The sequence below is a fragment of the Ascaphus truei genome, assembly GCF_040206685.1.
Source record: "Ascaphus truei isolate aAscTru1 chromosome 2 unlocalized genomic scaffold, aAscTru1.hap1 SUPER_2_unloc_3, whole genome shotgun sequence".
Lineage (NCBI taxonomy): Eukaryota > Metazoa > Chordata > Amphibia > Anura > Ascaphidae > Ascaphus > Ascaphus truei.
Window position 1 is genome coordinate 73,042 of NW_027453817.1, and position 21,141 is coordinate 94,182.

Below are 21,141 nucleotides of genomic sequence, written 5' to 3' on the forward strand. Positions count from 1 at the left end.
CAGGTTAGCAGTGCTGGTTTCAGGTACCTGTGTAATCTGTGTTTCTCTCGGAGTTAACCCTTTCTGGCTCACAGTTTAGCTCCATTGCCTCTTCAGAGTTTATTGCAATGGGCTCTGAGTGAGTAGCAAGTTTCTCAGGGTCTCTTTCCATTGTTTCTGCCTCCGCTGCTGTCTGCAATGTACCTGTGTTTGCCTCCTGACTGACTCCTGCTGCAATCCCCTCATGTAGGAGGCTTTCAGCCTCAGTTTCCACGTGCTGAGGACTCTCGGCCTCAGTTTCCACGTGCTGAGGACTCTCGGCCTCAGTTTCCACGTGCTGAGGACTCTCGGCCTCAGTTTCCACGTGCTGAGGACTCTCGGCCTCAGTTTCCACGTGCTGAGGACTCTCGGCCTCAGTTTCCACGTGCTGAGGACTCTCGGCCTCAGTTTCCACGTGCTGGGGACTCTCGGCCTCAGTTTCCACGTGCTGAGGACTCTCGGCCTCAGTTTCCACGTGCTGGGGACTCTCGGCCTCAGTTTCCACGTGCTGAGGACTCTCGGCCTCAGTTCCCACGTGCTGAGGACTCTCGGCCTCAGTTTCCACGTGCTGAGGACTCTCGGCCTCAGTTTCCACGTGCTGGGGACTCTCGGCCTCAGTTTCCACGTGCTGAGGACTCTCGGCCTCAGTTTCCACGTGCTGGGGACTCTCGGCCTCAGTTTCCACGTGCTGAGGACTCTCGGCCTCAGTTTCCACGTGCTGAGGACTCTCGGCCTCAGTTTCCACGTGCTGAGGACTCTCGGCCTCAGTTTCCACGTGCTGAGGACTCTCGGCCTCAGTTTCCACGTGCTGAGGACTCTCGGCCTCAGTTTCCACGTGCTGAGGACTCTCGGCCTCAGTTTCCACGTGCTGAGGACTCTCTGCCTCAGTTTCCACGTGCTGGGGACTCTCGGCCTCAGTTTCCACGTGCTGAGGACTCTCGGCCTCAGTTTCCACGTGCTGAGGACTCTCGGCCTCAGTTTCCACGTGCTGAGGACTCTCGGCCTCAGTTTCCACGTGCTGAGGACTCTCGGCCTCAGTTTCCACGTGCTGAGGACTCTCGGCCTCAGTTTCCACGTGCTGAGGACTCTCTGCCTCAGTTTCCACGTGCTGAGGACTCTCGGCCTCAGTTTCCACGTGCTGAGGACTCTCGGCCTCAGTTTCCACGTGCTGAGGACTCTCTGCCTCAGTTTCCACGTGCTGAGGACTCTCGGCCTCAGTTTCCACGTGCTGAGGACTCTCGGCCTCAGTTTCCACGTGCTGAGGACTCTCGGCCTCAGTTTCCACGTGCTGAGGACTCTCGGCCTCCGTTTCCACGTGCTGAGGACTCTCGGCCTCAGTTTCCACGTACTGAGGACTCTCGGCCTCAGTTTCCACGTGCTGAGGACTCTCGGCCTCAGTTTCCACGTGCTGAGGACTCTCGGCCTCAGTTTCCACGTGCTGAGGACTCTCGGCCTCAGTTTCCACGTGCTGAGGACTCTCGGCCTCAGTTTCCACGTGCTGAGGACTCTCGGCCTCAGTTTCCACGTGCTGAGGACTCTCGGCCTCAGTTTCCACGTGCTGAGGACTCTCGGCCTCAGTTTCCACGTGCTGAGGACTCTCGGCCTCAGTTTCCACGTGCTGAGGACTCTCGGCCTCAGTTTCCACGTGCTGAGGACTCTCGGCCTCAGTTTCCACGTGCTGAGGACTCTCGGCCTCAGTTTCCACGTGCTGAGGACTCTCGGCCTCAGTTTCCACGTGCTGAGGACTCTCTGCCTCAGTTTCCACGTGCTGAGGACTCTCGGCCTCAGTTTCCACGTGCTGAGGACTCTCTGCCTCAGTTTCCACGTGCTGAGGACTCTCGGCCTCAGTTTCCACGTGCTGAGGACTCTCGGCCTCAGTTTCCACGTGCTGAGGACTCTCTGCCTCAGTTTCCACGTGCTGAGGACTCTCGGCCTCAGTTTCCACGTGCTGAGGACTCTCGGCCTCAGTTTCCACGTGCTGAGGACTCTCTGCCTCAGTTTCCACGTGCTGAGGACTCTCGGCCTCCGTTTCCACGTGCTGAGGACTCTCGGCCTCAGTTTCCACGTGCTGGGGACTCTCGGCCTCCGTTTCCACGTGCTGAGGACTCTCGGCCTCCGTTTCCACGTGCTGAGGACTCTCTGCCTCAGTTTCCACGTGCTGAGGACTCTCGGCCTCTCTTCCCTTGGCACATTCAGCCTCTGCATTGGGTTTGGGCACTTTGCTATAAGGCTTGTTTGTCTGCCTGCTCTCTTGCCGCCCGCCCGCGCTCTCTTGCCGCCCGCCCGCGCTCTCTTGCCGCCCGCCCGCGCTCTCTTGCCGCCCGCGCTCTCTTGCCGCCCGCCCGCGCTCTCTTGCCGCCCGCCTCCTCTCTTCCAGCTCAGCCTCTCTTTTCTTTTTACCTTCAGTTATAACATTACTTTGCTGCTGGGATTTACTGCTCTGGGTTTGTATGTTACTTTCCCCGGACAGAACCAGCACCTCACCTGTTCCCTGTGTTACTTTCCCCGGACAGAACCAGCACCTCACCTGTTCCCTGTGTTACTTTCCCCGGACAGAACCAGCACCTCACCTGTTCCCTGTGTTACTTTCCCCGGACAGAACCAGCACCTCCCCTGTTCCCTGTGTCTCTTCCTCCATTCCCTCCTGCTCAGCTTCTCTTTCTCTCTCTCGTCTTTTCTCTCTGAATTCTCCTCAATTCTCTTTCCGTTTGCAAAAGATCCTCAGTGTCAGTAACATCCAGACCACAGCCCCTGGGGTTCCCAGGCTCACCTGCCCCAGCACCCCCACCCCCTCCTGCCCCAGCACCACCACCCCCTCCTGCCCCAGCACCACCACCCCCTCCTGGGTCTGAGGCCACGCTGAGCCCCTAGTGGGAGCTCAAACAGACACGGTCAGACAAGGGGGGTCCAGCCGTTACATATGTAATGTAGGGTGACCTGACTGCAGGGTATCAGGGACAGGCTCGCACAGTCCTGGGTGTATATGTAATGTAGTGTGACCTGACTGCAGAGTATCAGGGACAGGCTCGCACAGTCCTGGGTGTATATGTAATGTAGTGTGACCTGACTGCAGAGTATCAGGGACAGGCTCGCACAGTCCTGGGTGTATATGTACTGTAGGGTGACCTGACTGCAGAGTATCAGGGACAGGCTCGCACAGTCCTGGGTGTATGTAATGTAGGGTGACCTGACTGCAGAGTATCAGGGACAGGCTCGCACAGTCCTGGGTGTATATGTAATGTAGGGTGACCTGACTGCAGAGTATCAGGGACAGGCTCACACAGTCCTGGGTGTATAGGTGATGTAGGGTGACCTGACTGCAGAGTATCAGGGACAGGCTCACACAGTCCTGGGTGTATAGGTGATGTAGGGTGACCTGACTGCAGAGTATCAGGGACAGGCTCGCACAGTCCTGGGTGTATGTAATGTAGGGTGACCTGACTGCAGAGTATCAGGCTCCGGTTTATATCTGCCCCTCTCCTCTCTCGCCCCGCAGGCCGGAAGTTCATCATCGCCAACGCCCGCGTGGAGAACTGCGCCGTGATTTACTGCAACGATGGTTTCTGCTCCATGTGCGGTTACACGCGTGCTGAGGTCATGCAGAGACCCTGCACATGTGACTTCCTGTACGGACCTCGCACGACCTCCAACGCGGCGGCTCAGATCGCGCAGGCGCTGGTGGGGTCCGAGGAGCGCAAGGTGGAGATCTCCTTCTACCGCAAAGACGGTAAGACGCGCCGCGGCGAAGGTAGCGCCTGTACAATGCAAACCAACGGGAATGTTAGGACCGCTCCTGTTTAGCATGTAAAGGATTCAGTATTTTAACACGATTGTACTCCGGGTGTAAGGGAGTGTGTATGTTACACAGGATTGTACTCCCGGGTGTAAGGGAGTGTGTATGTTACACAGGATTGTACGCCCGGGTGTAAGGGAGTGTGTATGTTACACAGGATTGTACGCCCGGGTGTAAGGGATTGTGTATGTTACACAGGATTGTACTCCCGGGGGTAAGGGAGTGTGTATGTTACACAGGATTGTACTCCCGGGTGTAAGGGATTGTGTATGTTACACAGGATTGTACTCCCGGGTGTAAGGGATTGTGTATGTTACACAGGATTGTACTCCCGGGGGTAAGGAAGTGTGTATGTTACACAGGATTGTACTCCCGGGTGTAAGGGAGTGTGTATGTTACACAGGATTGTACTCCCGGGTGTAAGGGAGTGTGTATGTTACACAGGATTGTACTCCCGGGTGTAAGGGAGTGTGTATGTTACACAGGATTGTACTCCCGGGGGTAAGGGAGTGTGTATGTTACACAGGATTGTACGCCCGGGTGTAAGGGAGTGTGTATGTTACACAGGATTGTACTCCCGGGTGTAAGGGAGTGTGTATGTTACACAGGATTGTACGCCCGGGTGTAAGGGAGTGTGTATGTTACACAGGATTGTACTCCCGGGTGTAAGGGAGTGTGTATGTTACACAGGATTGTACTCCCGGGTGTAAGGGAGTGTGTATGTTACACAGGATTGTACTCCCGGGTGTAAGGGAGTGTGTATGTTACACAGGATTGTGCTCCCGGGTGTAAGGGAGTGTGTATGTTACACAGGATTGTACTCCCGGGGGTAAGGAAGTGTGTATGTTACACAGGATTGTACTCCCGGGGGTAAGGGAGTGTGTATGTTACACAGGATTGTACGCCCGGGTGTAAGGGAGTGTGTATGTTACACAGGATTGTACTCCCGGGTGTAAGGGAGTGTGTATGTTACACAGGATTGTACTCCCGGGTGTAAGGGAGTGTGTATGTTACACAGGATTGTACTCCCGGGTGTAAGGGAGTGTGTATGTTACACAGGATTGTACGCCCGGGTGTAAGGGATTGTGTATGTTACACAGGATTGTACGCCCGGGTGTAAGGGAGTGTGTATGTTACACAGGATTGTACTCCCGGGTGTAAGGGAGTGTGTATGTTACACAGGATTGTACTCCCGGGGGTAAGGAAGTGTGTATGTTACACAGGATTGTACTCCCGGGGGTAAGGGATTGTGTATGTTACACAGGATTGTACTCCCGGGTGTAAGGGAGTGTGTATGTTACACAGGATTGTACTCCCGGGTGTAAGGGATTGTGTATGTTACACAGGATTGTACTCCCGGGGGTAAGGAAGTGTGTATGTTACACAGGATTGTACTCCCGGGTGTAAGGGAGTGTGTATGTTACACAGGATTGTACTCCCGGGTGTAAGGGAGTGTGTATGTTACACAGGATTGTACTCCCGGGGGTAAGGAAGTGTGTATGTTACACAGGATTGTACTCCCGGGTGTAAGGGAGTGTGTATGTTACACAGGATTGTATTCCCGGGTGTAAGGGAGTGTGTATGTTACACAGGATTGTACTCCCGGGTGTAAGGGAGTGTGTATGTTACACAGGATTGTGCTCCCGGGGGTAAGGGAGTGTGTATGTTACACAGGATTGTGCTCCCGGGGGTAAGGGAGTGTGTATGTTACACAGGATTGTACTCCCGGGTGTAAGGGATTGTGTATGTTACACAGGATTGTACTCCTGGGTGTAAGGGATTGTGTATGTTACACAGGATTGTACGCCCGGGTGTAAGGGAGTGTGTATGTTACACAGGATTGTACGCCCGGGTGTAAGGGAGTGTGTATGTTACACAGGATTGTACGCCCGGGTGTAAGGGAGTGTGTATGTTACACAGGATTGTACTCCCGGGTGTAAGGGATTGTGTATGTTACACAGGATTGTACTCCCGGGTGTAAGGGATTGTGTATGTTACACAGGATTGTACTCCCGGGTGTAAGGGAGTGTGTATGTTACACAGGATTGTACTCCCGGGTGTAAGGGAGTGTGTATGTTACACAGGATTGTACTCCCGGGTGTAAGGGAGTGTGTATGTTACACAGGATTGTGCTCCCGGGGGTAAGGGAGTGTGTATGTTACACAGGATTGTACTCCCGGGTGTAAGGGATTGTGTATGTTACACAGGATTGTACTCCTGGGTGTAAGGGATTGTGTATGTTACACAGGATTGTACGCCCGGGTGTAAGGGAGTGTGTATGTTACACAGGATTGTACGCCCGGGTGTAAGGGAGTGTGTATGTTACACAGGATTGTACGCCCGGGTGTAAGGGAGTGTGTATGTTACACAGGATTGTACTCCCGGGTGTAAGGGAGTGTGTATGTTACACAGGATTGTACTCCCGGGTGTAAGGGATTGTGTATGTTACACAGGATTGTACTCCCGGGTGTAAGGGATTGTGTATGTTACACAGGATTGTACTCCCGGGTGTAAGGGAGTGTGTATGTTACACAGGATTGTACTCCCGGGTGTAAGGGAGTGTGTATGTTACACAGGATTGTACTCCCGGGGGTAAGGGAGTGTGTATGTTACACAGGATTGTACTCCCGGGTGTAAGGGATTGTGTATGTTACACAGGATTGTACTCCCGGGTGTAAGGGATTGTGTATGTTACACAGGATTGTACTCCCGGGTGTAAGGGATTGTGTATGTTACACAGGATTGTACTCCCGGGTGTAAGGGAGTGTGTATGTTACACAGGATTGTACGCCCGGGTGTAAGGGAGTGTGTATGTTACACAGGATTGTACTCCCGGGTGTAAGGGAGTGTGTATGTTACACAGGATTGTACTCCCGGGTGTAAGGGATTGTGTATGTTACACAGGATTGTACTCCCGGGTGTAAGGGATTGTGTATGTTACACAGGATTGTACGCCCGGGTGTAAGGGAGTGTGTATGTTACACAGGATTGTTCTCAGGGGTGTAAGGGATTGTGTATGTTACACAGGATTGTACTCCCGGGTGTAAGGGAGTGTGTATGTTACACAGGATTGTACTCCCGGGTGTAAGGGATTGTGTATGTTACACATGATTGTACTCCCGGGTGTAAGGGAGTGTGTATGTTACACAGGATTGTACGCCCGGGTGTAAGGGATTGTGTATGTTACACAGGATTGTACGCCCGGGTGTAAGGGAGTGTGTATGTTACACAGGATTGTTCTCAGGGGTGTAAGGGATTGTGTATGTTACACAGGATTGTACTCCCGGGTGTAAGGGAGTGTGTATGTTACACAGGATTGTACTCCCGGGTGTAAGGGAGTGTGTATGTTACACAGGATTGTACTCCCGGGTGTAAGGGAGTGTGTATGTTACACAGGATTGTACTCCCGGGTGTAAGGGAGTGTGTATGTTACACAGGATTGTACTCCCGGGTGTAAGGGATTGTGTATGTTACACAGGATTGTACTCCGGGTGTAAGGGAGTGTGTATGTTACACAGGATTGTACTCCGGGTGTAAGGGAGTGTGTATGTTACACAGGATTGTACTCCCGGGTGTAAGGGAGTGTGTATGTTACACAGGATTGTATTCCCGGGTGTAAGGGATTGTGTATGTTACACAGGATTGTACTCCCGGGTGTAAGGGAGTGTGTATGTTACACAGGATTGTACTCCCGGGTGTAAGGGATTGTGTATGTTACACAGGATTGTACTCCCGGGTGTAAGGGATTGTGTATGTTACACAGGATTGTACTCCCGGGTGTAAGGGATTGTGTATGTTACACAGGATTGTACGCCCGGGTGTAAGGGAGTGTGTATGTTACACAGGATTGTACTCCCGGGTGTAAGGGAGTGTGTATGTTACACAGGATTGTACTCCCGGGTGTAAGGGAGTGTGTATGTTACACAGGATTGTACGCCCGGGTGTAAGGGAGTGTGTATGTTACACAGGATTGTACGCCCGGGTGTAAGGGATTGTGTATGTTACACAGGATTGTACGCCCGGGTGTAAGGGATTGTGTATGTTACACAGGATTGTACTCCCGGGTGTAAGGGATTGTGTATGTTACACAGGATTGTACTCCCGGGTGTAAGGGATTGTGTATGTTACACAGGATTGTACTCCCGGGTGTAAGGGAGTGTGTATGTTACACAGGATTGTACTCCGGGTGTAAGGGAGTGTGTATGTTACACAGGATTGTACGCCCGGGTGTAAGGGAGTGTGTATGTTACACAGGATTGTACTCCCGGGTGTAAGGGATTGTGTATGTTACACAGGATTGTACGCCCGGGTGTAAGGGATTGTGTATGTTACACAGGATTGTACGCCCAGGTGTAAGGGAGTGTGTATGTTACACAGGATTGTACTCCCGGGTGTAAGGGAGTGTGTATGTTACACAGGATTGTACGCCCAGGTGTAAGGGAGTGTGTATGTTACACAGGATTGTACTCCCGGGTGTAAGGGAGTGTGTATGTTACACAGGATTGTACTCCCGGGTGTAAGGGAGTGTGTATGTTACACAGGATTGTACGCCCGGGTGTAAGGGAGTGTGTATGTTACACAGGATTGTACTCCCGGGTGTAAGGGATTGTGTATGTTACACAGGATTGTACGCCCGGGTGTAAGGGAGTGTGTATGTTACACAGGATTGTACGCCCGGGTGTAAGGGAGTGTGTATGTTACACAGGATTGTACTCCCGGGTGTAAGGGATTGTGTATGTTACACAGGATTGTACTCCCGGGTGTAAGGGATTGTGTATGTTACACAGGATTGTACTCCCGGGTGTAAGGGATTGTGTATGTTACACAGGATTGTTCTCCCGGGTGTAAGGGAGTGTGTATGTTACACAGGATTGTATGTGTATGTGTATGAGTGTGTATGTGTATGTTACACAGGATTGTACTCCCGGGTGTAAGGGAGTGTGTATGTTACACAGGATTGTACTCCCGGGTGTAAGGGAGTGTGTATGTTACACAGGATTGTACTCCCGGGTGTAAGGGAGTGTGTATGTTACACAGGATTGTACTCCCGGGTGTAAGGGATTGTGTATGTTACACATGATTGTACTCCCGGGGGTAAGGGAGTGTGTATGTTACACAGGATTGTACTCCCGGGTGTAAGGGAGTGTGTATGTTACACAGGATTGTACTCCCGGGTGTAAGGGATTGTGTATGTTACACATGATTGTACTCCCGGGGGTAAGGGAGTGTGTATGTTACACAGGATTGTACTCCCGGGTGTAAGGGATTGTGTATGTTACACAGGATTGTACTCCCGGGTGTAAGGGAGTGTGTATGTTACACATGATTGTACTCCCGGGGGTAAGGGAGTGTGTATGTTACACAGGATTGTACTCCCGGGTGTAAGGGTGTGTGTATGTTACACAGGATTGTACTCCGGGTGTAAGGGAGTGTGTATGTTACACAGGATTGTACTCCCGGGTGTAAGGGAGTGTGTATGTTACACAGGATTGTACTCCCGGGTGTAAGGGATTGTGTATGTTACACATGATTGTACTCCCGGGGGTAAGGGAGTGTGTATGTTACACAGGATTGTACTCCCGGGTGTAAGGGTGTGTGTATGTTACACAGGATTGTACTCCCGGGTGTAAGGGATTGTGTATGTTACACAAGTAGCCCTTTTTCTGAACCCTCCCAAAGGAACTACTGGTCGCTGTATAACACCTGCGGTTCCAGGAGATCTGAGCCTCCGCTAGCTGGGAGCCTGGGGTAACACTCATACACTTACTTAGCGCAGCGCCTCCACTTACCCAGGATCCCCGTGATGTGAGATTCCCCTGGGCAAGAAATACATACAACACCATATGATTGTAACTGGTTTTACTAATAATAATGCACGGTAGCAATAACACAACATGTACACTTATACTCTAGCGGTATAACCTTAACGTGTAACCTTAGTGGCTCGGCCACTCATCAGGAGTAACGCCTCCGTCCCCTCACCGCGTGCCCCACACACCGTGTCCATGTATGTTAATGTGATGGTATAGGCTCAGTGTTCCTAAAGAGTTTAGCCTAGGGCAGGATCAGCGCCTGTTGACCGGTGTTGGTGCACTTGTTGTTATAGTACCTGCCGGTCACGGCGGTGACCGGTACCTCTTCGCAAAGGGTCAGATGAATCAGCGGTCTGCCTCCTGGGTCTCAATATCCAGCCGTCTCGTCCCAGGCGACTCGCCAGCAACCTGCTCCGCACGCTTGTCTCTTTGTCCCTAGCTGCTACGCAGTAAGGTGATGCTCGATACTACTATAGGCCGTCCCTGCAGCACAGCAACCTTTGGTGTCTTCAGGGAACACTCCTAGGGGCCTACGGGGTAGCCTGTCCTATGCAGGTAGGTCACTGACCCCCTGCACCCACATTACCTCTCCCTTCACCTGCAGCAACCGCACTGCCCCTCCCGGATCACCTCTGACTACTTCTCCCTAACCTCTGCAGCAACCGCACTGCACTCACTCTGAACCTGCAGCAACCCACTGCACTCACTCTGAACCTGCAGCAACCCACTGCACTCACTCTGAACCTGCAGCAACGCACTGCACTCACTCTGAACCTGCAGCAACCCACTGCACTCACACGGTACCTGCAGCAACCGCACTGCACTCACTCTGAACCTGCAGCAACCGCACTGCACTCACACGGTACCTGCAGCAACCGCACTGCACTCACTCTGAACCTGCAGCAACCGCACTGCACTCACTCTGAACCTGCAGCAACCGCACTGCACTCACTCTGAACCTGCAGCAACCGCACTGCACTCACTCTGAACCTGCAGCAACCCACTGCACTCACACGGTACCTGCAGCAACCGCACTGCACTCACTCTGAACCTGCAGCAACCCACTGCACTCACACGGTACCTGCAGCAACCGCACTGCACTCACTCTGAACCTGCAGCAACCCACTGCACTCACACGGTACCTGCAGCAACCCACTGCACTCACTCTGAACCTGCAGCAACCCACTGCACTCACACGGTACCTGCAGCAACCCACTGCACTCACTCTGAACCTGCAGCAACCCACTGCACTCACACGGTACCTGCAGCAACCGCACTGCACTCACTCTGAACCTGCAGCAACCCACTGCACTCACACGGTACCTGCAGCAACCGCACTGCACTCACACGGTACCTGCAGCAACCGCACTGCACTCACTCTGAACCTGCAGCAACCCACTGCACTCACACGGTACCTGCAGCAACCGCACTGCACTCACTCTGAACCTGCAGCAACCCACTGCACTCACACGGTACCTGCAGCAACCGCACTGCACTCACTCTGAACCTGCAGCAACCCACTGCACTCACACGGTACCTGCAGCAACCGCACTGCACTCACTCTGAACCTGCAGCAACCCACTGCACTCACACGGTACCTGCAGCAACCCACTGCACTCACACGGTACCTGCAGCAACCGCACTGCACTCACACGGTACCTGCAGCAACCCACTGCACTCACACGGTACCTGCAGCAACCGCACTGCACTCACACGGTACCTGCAGCAACCCACTGCACTCACACGGTACCTGCAGCAACCCACTGCACTCACACGGTACCTGCAGCAACCCACTGCACTCACACGGTACCTGCAGCAACCCACTGCACTCACACGGTACCTGCAGCAACCGCACTGCACTCACACGGTACCTGCAGCAACCCACTGCACTCACACGGTACCTGCAGCAACCCACTGCACTCACACGGTACCTGCAGCAACCGCACTGCACTCACACGGTACCTGCAGCAACCGCACTGCACACACACACTGTGCCTACTTGTCAGCGCTCACAGCACTGACAGCCGTGACACTGACAAGACTGCACACTCACACCTAAGGGCAGAGTCCCTAACCTAGGGGCCGTCCCTCAGTACTACCCACTACCCTGGTGGGGATTGGAGCCTGCCTGGGACTTGGGGAACTACCTTACCTGGTGCAGGAGCCACTTGCTCCCTACACCCTTCCTCCCCCTTCCTGCTCCCAGCTCCAACTGCCAAATGTGGTCCCCGCAACATTGTAGCCTTCCTCCACAGGAGAAGCTGCAAAACCCTATTTGCTGGCTGGCTGCACGTGATGTGGGTGAAAGGGCAATCCCCAGAGGCTGCTGGGAATTGTAGTCCGCTCAGGACCTCTTTAGCATTGGGACCGCGTGCGCTACCCTTACTGCGCCTGCGCAACCAATGCGCACGCTTGTGCAACCTGTCATGGCGGCCCTGCTTGCCGGGTACGCCGCAGAGACTCCGGGGACTCGGAGCGCTCCCTGCTCCGGCCCCCACCTTTGCGTTATGCCGGCGGGTCCGGCGCTGCCTCCGGCGGCACCCGCGATCGCTCGGCACGCTACAGAGGGGGTCTCTGGAGGCAAAATAAGACCGGGGCTACACACAGGATTGTACTCCCGGGTGTAAGGGATTGTGTATGTTACACAGGATTGTACTCCCGGGTGTAAGGGATTGTGTATGTTACACAGGATTGTACGCCCGGGTGTAAGGGATTGTGTATGTTACACAGGATTGTACTCCCGGGTGCAAGGGATTGTGTATGTTACACAGGATTGTACTCCCGGGTGTAAGGGATTGTGTATGTTACACAGGATTGTACGCCCGGGGGTAAGGGATTGTGTATGTTACACAGGATTGTACGCCCGGGTGTAAGGGATTGTGTATGTTACACAGGATTGTACTCCCGGGTGCAAGGGATTGTGTATGTTACACAGGATTGTACTCCCGGGTGTAAGGGATTGTGTATGTTACACATGATTGTACTCCCGGGTGTAAGGGATTGTGTATGTTACACAGGATTGTACTCCCGGGTGTAAGGGATTGTGTATGTTACACAGGATTGTACTCCCGGGTGTAAGGGAGTGTGTATGTTACACAGGATTGTACTCCCGGGTGTAAGGGATTGTGTATGTTACACAGGATTGTACTCCCGGGTGTAAGGGAGTGTGTATGTTACACAGGATTGTACTCCCGGGTGTAAGGGATTGTGTATGTTACACAGGATTGTACTCCCGGGTGTAAGGGATTGTGTATGTTACACAGGATTGTACGCCCGGGTGTAAGGGATTGTGTATGTTACACAGGATTGTACTCCCGGGTGTAAGGGATTGTGTATGTTACACAGGATTGTACTCCCGGGTGTAAGGGATTGTGTATGTTACACAGGATTGTACTCCCGGGTGTAAGGGATTGTGTATGTTACACAGGATTGTACTCCCGGGTGTAAGGGAGTGTGTATGTTACACAGGATTGTACTCCCGGGTGTAAGGGAGTGTGTATGTTACACAGGATTGTACTCCCGGGTGTAAGGGAGTGTGTATGTTACACAGGATTGTACTCCCGGGTGTAAGGGATTGTGTATGTTACACAGGATTGTACTCCCGGGTGTAAGGGATTGTGTATGTTACACAGGATTGTTCTCCCGGGTGTAAGGGATTGTGTATGTTACACAGGATTGTACTCCCGGGTGTAAGGGATTGTGTATGTTACACAGGATTGTACTCCCGGGTGTAAGGGATTGTGTATGTTACACAGGATTGTACGCCCGGGTGTAAGGGAGTGTGTATGTTACACAGGATTGTACTCCCGGGTGTAAGGGATTGTGTATGTTACACAGGATTGTACTCCCGGGTGTAAGGGAGTGTGTATGTTACACAGGATTGTACTCCCGGGTGTAAGGGATTGTGTATGTTACACAGGATTGTACTCCCGGGTGTAAGGGATTGTGTATGTTACACAGGATTGTACTCCCGTGTGTAAGGGATTGTGTATGTTACACATGATTGTACTCCCGGGTGTAAGGGATTGTGTATGTTACACAGGATTGTACTCCCGGGTGTAAGGGAGTGTGTATGTTACACAGGATTGTACTCCCGGGTGTAAGGGATTGTGTATGTTACACAGGATTGTACTCCCGTGTGTAAGGGATTGTGTATGTTACACATGATTGTACTCCCGGGTGTAAGGGAGTGTGTATGTTACACAGGATTGTACTCCCGGGTGTAAGGGAGTGTGTATGTTACACAGGATTGTACTCCCGGGTGTAAGGGAGTGTGTATGTTACACAGGATTGTACTCCCGGGTGTAAGGGATTGTGTATGTTACACAGGATTGTACTCCCGGGTGTAAGGGATTGTGTATGTTACACAGGATTGTACTCCCGGGTGTAAGGGATTGTGTATGTTACACAGGATTGTACTCCCGGGTGTAAGGGATTGTGTATGTTACACAGGATTGTACGCCCGGGTGTAAGGGAGTGTGTATGTTACACAGGATTGTACTCCCGGGTGTAAGGGATTGTGTATGTTACACATGATTGTACTCCCGGGTGTAAGGGATTGTGTATGTTACACAGGATTGTACTCCCGGGTGTAAGGGATTGTGTATGTTACACAGGATTGTACTCCCGGGTGTAAGGGATTGTGTATGTTACACAGGATTGTACTCCCGGGTGTAAGGGATTGTGTATGTTACACAGGATTGTACTCCCGGGTGTAAGGGAGTGTGTATGTTACACAGGATTGTACTCCCGGGTGTAAGGGATTGTGTATGTTACACAGGATTGTACTCCCGGGTGTAAGGGATTGTGTATGTTACACAGGATTGTACTCCCGGGTGTAAGGGAGTGTGTATGTTACACAGGATTGTACTCCCGGGTGTAAGGGATTGTGTATGTTACACAGGATTGTACTCCCGGGTGTAAGGGATTGTGTATGTTACACAGGATTGTACTCCCGGGTGTAAGGGAGTGTGTATGTTACACAGGATTGTACTCCCGGGTGTAAGGGAGTGTGTATGTTACACAGGATTGTACGCCCGGGTGTAAGGGAGTGTGTATGTTACACAGGATTGTACTCCCGGGTGTAAGGGAGTGTGTATGTTACACAGGATTGTACTCCCGGGTGTAAGGGAGTGTGTATGTTACACAGGATTGTACTCCCGGGTGTAAGGGATTGTGTATGTTACACATGATTGTACTCCCGGGTGTAAGGGATTGTGTATGTTACACAGGATTGTACTCCCGGGTGTAAGGGATTGTGTATGTTACACAGGATTGTACTCCCGGGTGTAAGGGATTGTGTATGTTACACAGGATTGTACTCCCGGGTGTAAGGGATTGTGTATGTTACACAGGATTGTACTCCCGGGTGTAAGGGAGTGTGTATGTTACACAGGATTGTACTCCCGGGTGTAAGGGAGTGTGTATGTTACACATGATTGTACTCCCGGGTGTAAGGGATTGTGTATGTTACACAGGATTGTACTCCCGTGTGTAAGGGATTGTGTATGTTACACATGATTGTACTCCCGGGTGTAAGGGATTGTGTATGTTACACAGGATTGTACTCCCGGGTGTAAGGGATTGTGTATGTTACACAGGATTGTACTCCCGTGTGTAAGGGATTGTGTATGTTACACATGATTGTACTCCCGGGTGTAAGGGATTGTGTATGTTACACAGGATTGTACTCCCGGGTGTAAGGGATTGTGTATGTTACACAGGATTGTACTCCCGGGTGTAAGGGAGTGTGTATGTTACACAGGATTGTACTCCCGGGTGTAAGGGAGTGTGTATGTTACACAGGATTGTACTCCCGGGTGTAAGGGATTGTGTATGTTACACAGGATTGTACTCCCGGGTGTAAGGGATTGTGTATGTTACACAGGATTGTACTCCCGTGTGTAAGGGAGTGTGTATGTTACACAGGATTGTACTCCCGGGTGTAAGGGATTGTGTATGTTACACAGGATTGTACTCCCGGGTGTAAGGGAGTGTGTATGTTACACAGGATTGTACTCCCGGGTGTAAGGGATTGTGTATGTTACACAGGATTGTACTCCCGGGTGTAAGGGATTGTGTATGTTACACAGGATTGTACTCCCGGGTGTAAGGGATTGTGTATGTTACACAGGATTGTACTCCCGTGTGTAAGGGATTGTGTATGTTACACATGATTGTACTCCCGGGTGTAAGGGAGTGTGTATGTTACACAGGATTGTACTCCCGGGTGTAAGGGATTGTGTATGTTACACAGGATTGTACTCCCGGGTGTAAGGGAGTGTGTATGTTACACACGATTGTACTCCCGTGTGTAAGGGATTGTGTATGTTACACAGGATTGTGCTCCCGGGGGTAAGGAAGTGTGTATTTTTTCACACATATCTTTATTGGAGTCACATACAACTTACTTGCGGTTACTTCTCAGAGTCGCGTACATCATTGCGTACCCCCTGTTTCGCGGTTATCCTGACACGTGGGTGGGATTGACGCTGCTCCGCTTTCCACATGTAATAGGTTTTTGGGATATTAGGCATTTCCCCGTTTGGGCTCATGTTTAATCTGTATTTGTAATAATTTGGTTACTGCCCATTCCTGGGTGAAAACGGGAGCCTTATATTTACCGATTTTAAAGCCTAGCGGAGCCGTGACCTAGCCATGACCTCCCATTCATGTTCAATTTCCCTCAATGTTCCCCCTTCGTGTACCTCTGTTACATAGCCGGGTATTATTGTGGGGCTCTCAACAAAGCCGCCGGTGATACTCTGCTCTAATCTATATTAACTATAAACTCAACTAGCTGTGTTGGTCTCTTTCTTGTTCTCCGTTTCAGACGTCTTAGATGTCCTCCCAGGCATAGGTCTATGATATTCACTGGTGTATATCTGACGTGCATTTTAATGCAGCTTGTCCCTCTCCATGTCGTCCCAGGACATTCGTGTAGTGTCGGGTTACCTGGTTATTTCCCCTATCTTTGTTTCTAAACCTTAAGTTCCTGACCGTCTTCCGTCCACATATTTGTTCCATCTAAGAACCAGTCCCACCTTTTGGTGGATGTCCCCAGCGTTCTGTTTCTGTCCAAGCACGTCTCCAGTCTGTCTATCGCCATTAGTTTGTGCCGTACGTGGTGTAGGCCCAAGCACGTCTCCAGTCTGTCTATCGCCATTAGTTTGTGCCGTACGTGGTGTAGGTCCAAGCACGTCTCCAGTCTGTCTATCGCCATTAGTTTGTACAGTACGCGGTGTAGGCCCAAGCACGTCTCCAGTCTGTCTATCGCCATTAGTTTGTGCCGTACGTGGTGTAGGTCCAAGCACGTCTCCAGTCTGTCTATCGCCATTAGTTTGTACAGTACGCGGTGTAGGCCCAAGCACGTCTCCAGTCTGTCTATCGCCATTAGTTTGTACAGTGCGTTGTGTAGGCCCAAGCACGTCTCCAGTCTGTCTATCGCCATTAGTTTGTACAGTACGCGGTGTAGGCCCAAGCACGTCTCCAGTCTGTCTATCGCCATTAGTTTGTACAGTACGCGGTGTAGGCCCAAGCACGTCTCCAGTCTGTCTATCGCCATTAGTTTGTACAGTACGCGGTGTAGGCCCAAGCACGTCTCCAGTCTGTCTATCGCCATTAGTTTGTACAGTACGCGGTGTAGGCCCAAGCACGTCTCCAGTCTGTCTATCGCCATTAGTTTGTACAGTACGCGGTGTAGGCCCAAGCACGTCTCCAGTCTGTCTATCGCCATTAGTTTGTACAGTACGCGGTGTAGGCCCAAGCACGTCTCCAGTCTGTCTATCGCCATTAGTTTGTACAGTACGCGGTGTAGGCCCAAGCACGTCTCCAGTCTGTCTATCGCCATTAGTTTGTACAGTGCGCTGTGTAGGCCCAAGCACGTCTCCAGTCTGTCTATCGCCATTAGTTGTACAGTACGTTGTGTAGGTCCAAGCACGTCTCCAGTCTGTCTATCGCCATTAGTTTGTACAGTGCGCTGTGTAGGCCCAAGCACGTCTCCAGTCTGTCTATCGCCATTAGTTGTACAGTACGTTGTGTAGGTCCAAGCACGTCTCCAGTCTGTCTATCGCCATTAGTTTGTACAGTGCGTTGTGTAGGCCCAAGCACGTCTCCAGTCTGTCTATCGCCATTAGTTGTACAGTACGTGGTGTAGGTTCTCCATCGTGGGTTGGAGTGGCAGTATCCACTTTAGCATAATGGTCTTTCTTGCAGCTAAGAGTATAATTTCTGTGGTCTTGTCACGGTTTTGCTCATTTGTCTGCCACATGTCCTGTTCTCTGTTAGCAAAGACCATAGGAAGTGGGTCTTTATCCCAGGATATCTTTAGTTTTGCTTTGATTTATCCTAGTACTTGATCCCAGTATCTGGAAATGTATTCACAGGTCCAGGGGCGATGTTTGAGATCAGCTTTAGGTACCTTACACTACAGCAGTGATTCCTTGAAGCAGTCTCAGGGGTTCCTCCAAAGACCACTCACCCCACCCTCCCCCCCTCACCAGAGCCCACTCGCTCTCGGGACTGCAGGGTAGGAGTGCGCTCTAGCAGTGTGACCTGGCACACCCGGAGTGAGGATGGGGTAAATGACAGAGGTAGGGGTGAGTGAGAGGAGAGAGGGCAGGAGGGAGTGGGTGAGGAAAAGGAGTAAGACGGAGACGCGGGGGATAAATACATGCGAGGCGGGAGGGGGAGGAGAGTGAGTGAGGGAGACAGAGTGGAGAGAAATACATTGGTAGAGGGTGGGAAATGGGGGAGGCTCATGAGGTGTGGAATTTTGTGACTGACCCCTGTCGAACCTATTATGTGTCAGCCAGATAGGGGTCCCTGAGATTTTTCGAAAAAACTTCAAAGGTTCCTCCAAATAAAAAAGGTTGGGAATCGCGGCACTACGGGCATTTCGTTGTCTTCTGCCCTTGTCCGTATCTGTCTTGTGAATGCGATATAAGCCCGGTGTGTTATCTGGAACTGCATTTCCCTCCATGCCTCTGATGGTATAATCGTGTGTAGTCTCTGATTGCATTTTATCAGTTGGTTAATACTTTGTATCTCCGGGAAATCCTCTTTCCGGGCCCTAAGTGTATTAGCGTGTGTGGTTTCCATATCTTGGTCTCTTATAATATTATATCGTTCTGATAGGTTGCATTTTTTTATTTTTTTTTCATTTTGGCTAAAAAGGTTATTGAATTTGTTATTTAAGAATATGGATGTTTTGTAGCTTATACATACAGGACGCCAACAAGCTCAAGGGCTTACAACACTTTGGCCAAAATGTTAAACTAAAAGACCATTTTATTTAATAGATATCTCTATACATATATATTTAGGCACTGTAATGTGAAAACATTTCACTGGATGTGCACTGAGCTCTGTCTGTGTTTTGTAGTTTGCCAACTTTTTGCAGTAACTAATTAACCGTGTGTGTGTGAAAAGGCGTGTATCAGGTTTTGGGAAATGTCCCATTTTTCAGCAAATTCTTGGAATTTCATGACTTCCTGTTTCTCTTTGTTGATCAGGTGACCCAGACATGTGATGCCTTTCTCTTTCCATACTTGGAATGAAGATTGGGTGGATCAGAAGCTGGAGTTACCTTGAATTGGTTTATATTTTGAGATTGTAAAAGATAGTTTCATTTTTTCCTAACCGCTTCCACGTTACTAGCGTGTCTTTGATTAGAATGTCGTTTCTTTGAATGAATGGGATTTCTCTCCACCCTTTGTGGATTAGTTCTCTCAGGGAGGACCCTGGTGAGAAAGCTTTTTCTAGTTCTAGGGTGGAGTAATGGTTAGTGTACCCTGTGTGTCCCATTACACAGGCTATATTATAGTTCCTGATGTTTGGTAGATTTATACCTCACATTTCTCTTGGGAGCTGTAGTTTTTTAAGGGCTATTCTGCGTCTCATACATCCCCGCAGGAATGTTGTCATTGCTCTGCGCACTTCGTTTACATCTGTATGTGTCAGTAGGAAGGGGAGGGTTTGCATAGCATAGTTCTGTATGTTTCAGTATCACGGGGAGAGTTTGCATAGCATAGTTCTGTATGTTTGTCACCGTAGACCAAGCTTATTAACACCTTAATTACTGGGATCATTGATTGAGAAAGCAGCGAGATAAAATAAATTGTATTTATTCACATAAAGAACGTAAACAACTATGTGACACAAATTACAGGAAATAATAATAAGATACACTTACTTTGGAAACTGGGATAACAAAACTAATCTTACTTAGTTGCACACACACAGCAAAATAATCCCGGCCACTTTTCATTCCCGTAGCCTCTTGCTGTTGGATTCTGGTCACTTATCCTCCGAGAAATTTAGACGATTTACTCAGAGCTGGAACTTCTCAAATTGGACTGAATCTCAGGTGAATCACACAAAATGGAACAGATCTCTTTACATGATAGAACTCTTAGATGGAACTCACTGTCTGACTGACTGCACCAACTTTTAAAAACTCCAAATGTCCTATTTCCATAATGTACAGCCAATTTCTGGCATGGGAACCAATTTCTCCACCTATCATCAGGTTCTTCCAGTCCTGCAACAACTGGCACAAAGCCTCAGTATCACAACTGAGCATGTGGAACAAAAATGTAATCTTCCTCCACCTGTCATCTGGCTTCAGAGTAGTGAGAGAACATGTGCCCAAACCACCATTTTGCCCACTCACTATTCGAACCCCCCACCCCCCCCCCCCCTGGCTCAAATGCCACTAAGTTTGGCCTTGGCCACATGGCTTCTTTGATCTGAGGATACGGGCCTCAATTAGCACGGAAGGGCTAACAAATGATTTACACCTCTAGTTCCTTGCGTTTGAACTGACTCTTTGAAGCTGCGAATAGGGGTGTTTCACTTCGCCAGGAAGGCTAACAAATGGTTCACACTTCTAGGACAAATGTCCCTTTGAAGGATTAGCCCTCAGCCCCTCACTGGGTCTTTGCAGACTAAAGATCCTGTCTAATTTAATGCATAAAGAAGATTAACCATATCTTAAAATACTGTTGCTTACAAATATACTGGTTTCCATAACCTATACTTTTCCACAATGTACTAAGTCTGTTGGGGTGTGAGAGAGAGAGTGAAAACCTTAACTGTTGCTACACTTATGAGCCCATCCCTGCTATACTTTAACACCTAACTTACACTCTTTTATTCTAACATGAATGAAACATTTTCCCTACCCGCCAATAAACTCTCAGCTTTATCTTGAGCAGGAGCTACCATAATGCATACATTTAACACATGATTTCCCCCCTGAACCCCTATCCTGGATTCAGAGTACCTGGGCATTACTTGGGCGTCCTCCCTTATACTAGGGAACCCTGTAACCTTTTCCTGAATTATGCTGAAGCAGGGCGTCCTAGGGGTGAGTTGCAAGAACGTTTTCAGGATGGGGGTCTGACCAGAGCGCTGGGCTTCTATGTATCCGAGAATCTCACTTGATTCCCAGATACATTTCTGGGGTAACTCATAACTTGAGAACCCCGATACCTAGCCACAATCTGTAACAACTTT

The 21,141-nt window shown here is 50.4% G+C and overlaps 1 protein-coding gene across 3 annotated transcripts in view; it reads left to right on the forward strand.

Annotated features, from left to right (window-relative positions):
* Positions 1-21,141, forward strand: part of LOC142473273 (voltage-gated inwardly rectifying potassium channel KCNH2-like) — a 427,634-nt gene that overhangs the window by 27,290 nt on the left and 379,203 nt on the right. For all 3 annotated transcript variants that reach the window (XM_075580479.1, XM_075580478.1, XM_075580480.1), the window contains exon 2: positions 3,515-3,745. In XM_075580479.1, the coding sequence (XP_075436594.1) occupies positions 3,515-3,745 (231 nt within the window). The remainder of the gene's footprint in view (positions 1-3,514; positions 3,746-21,141) is intronic.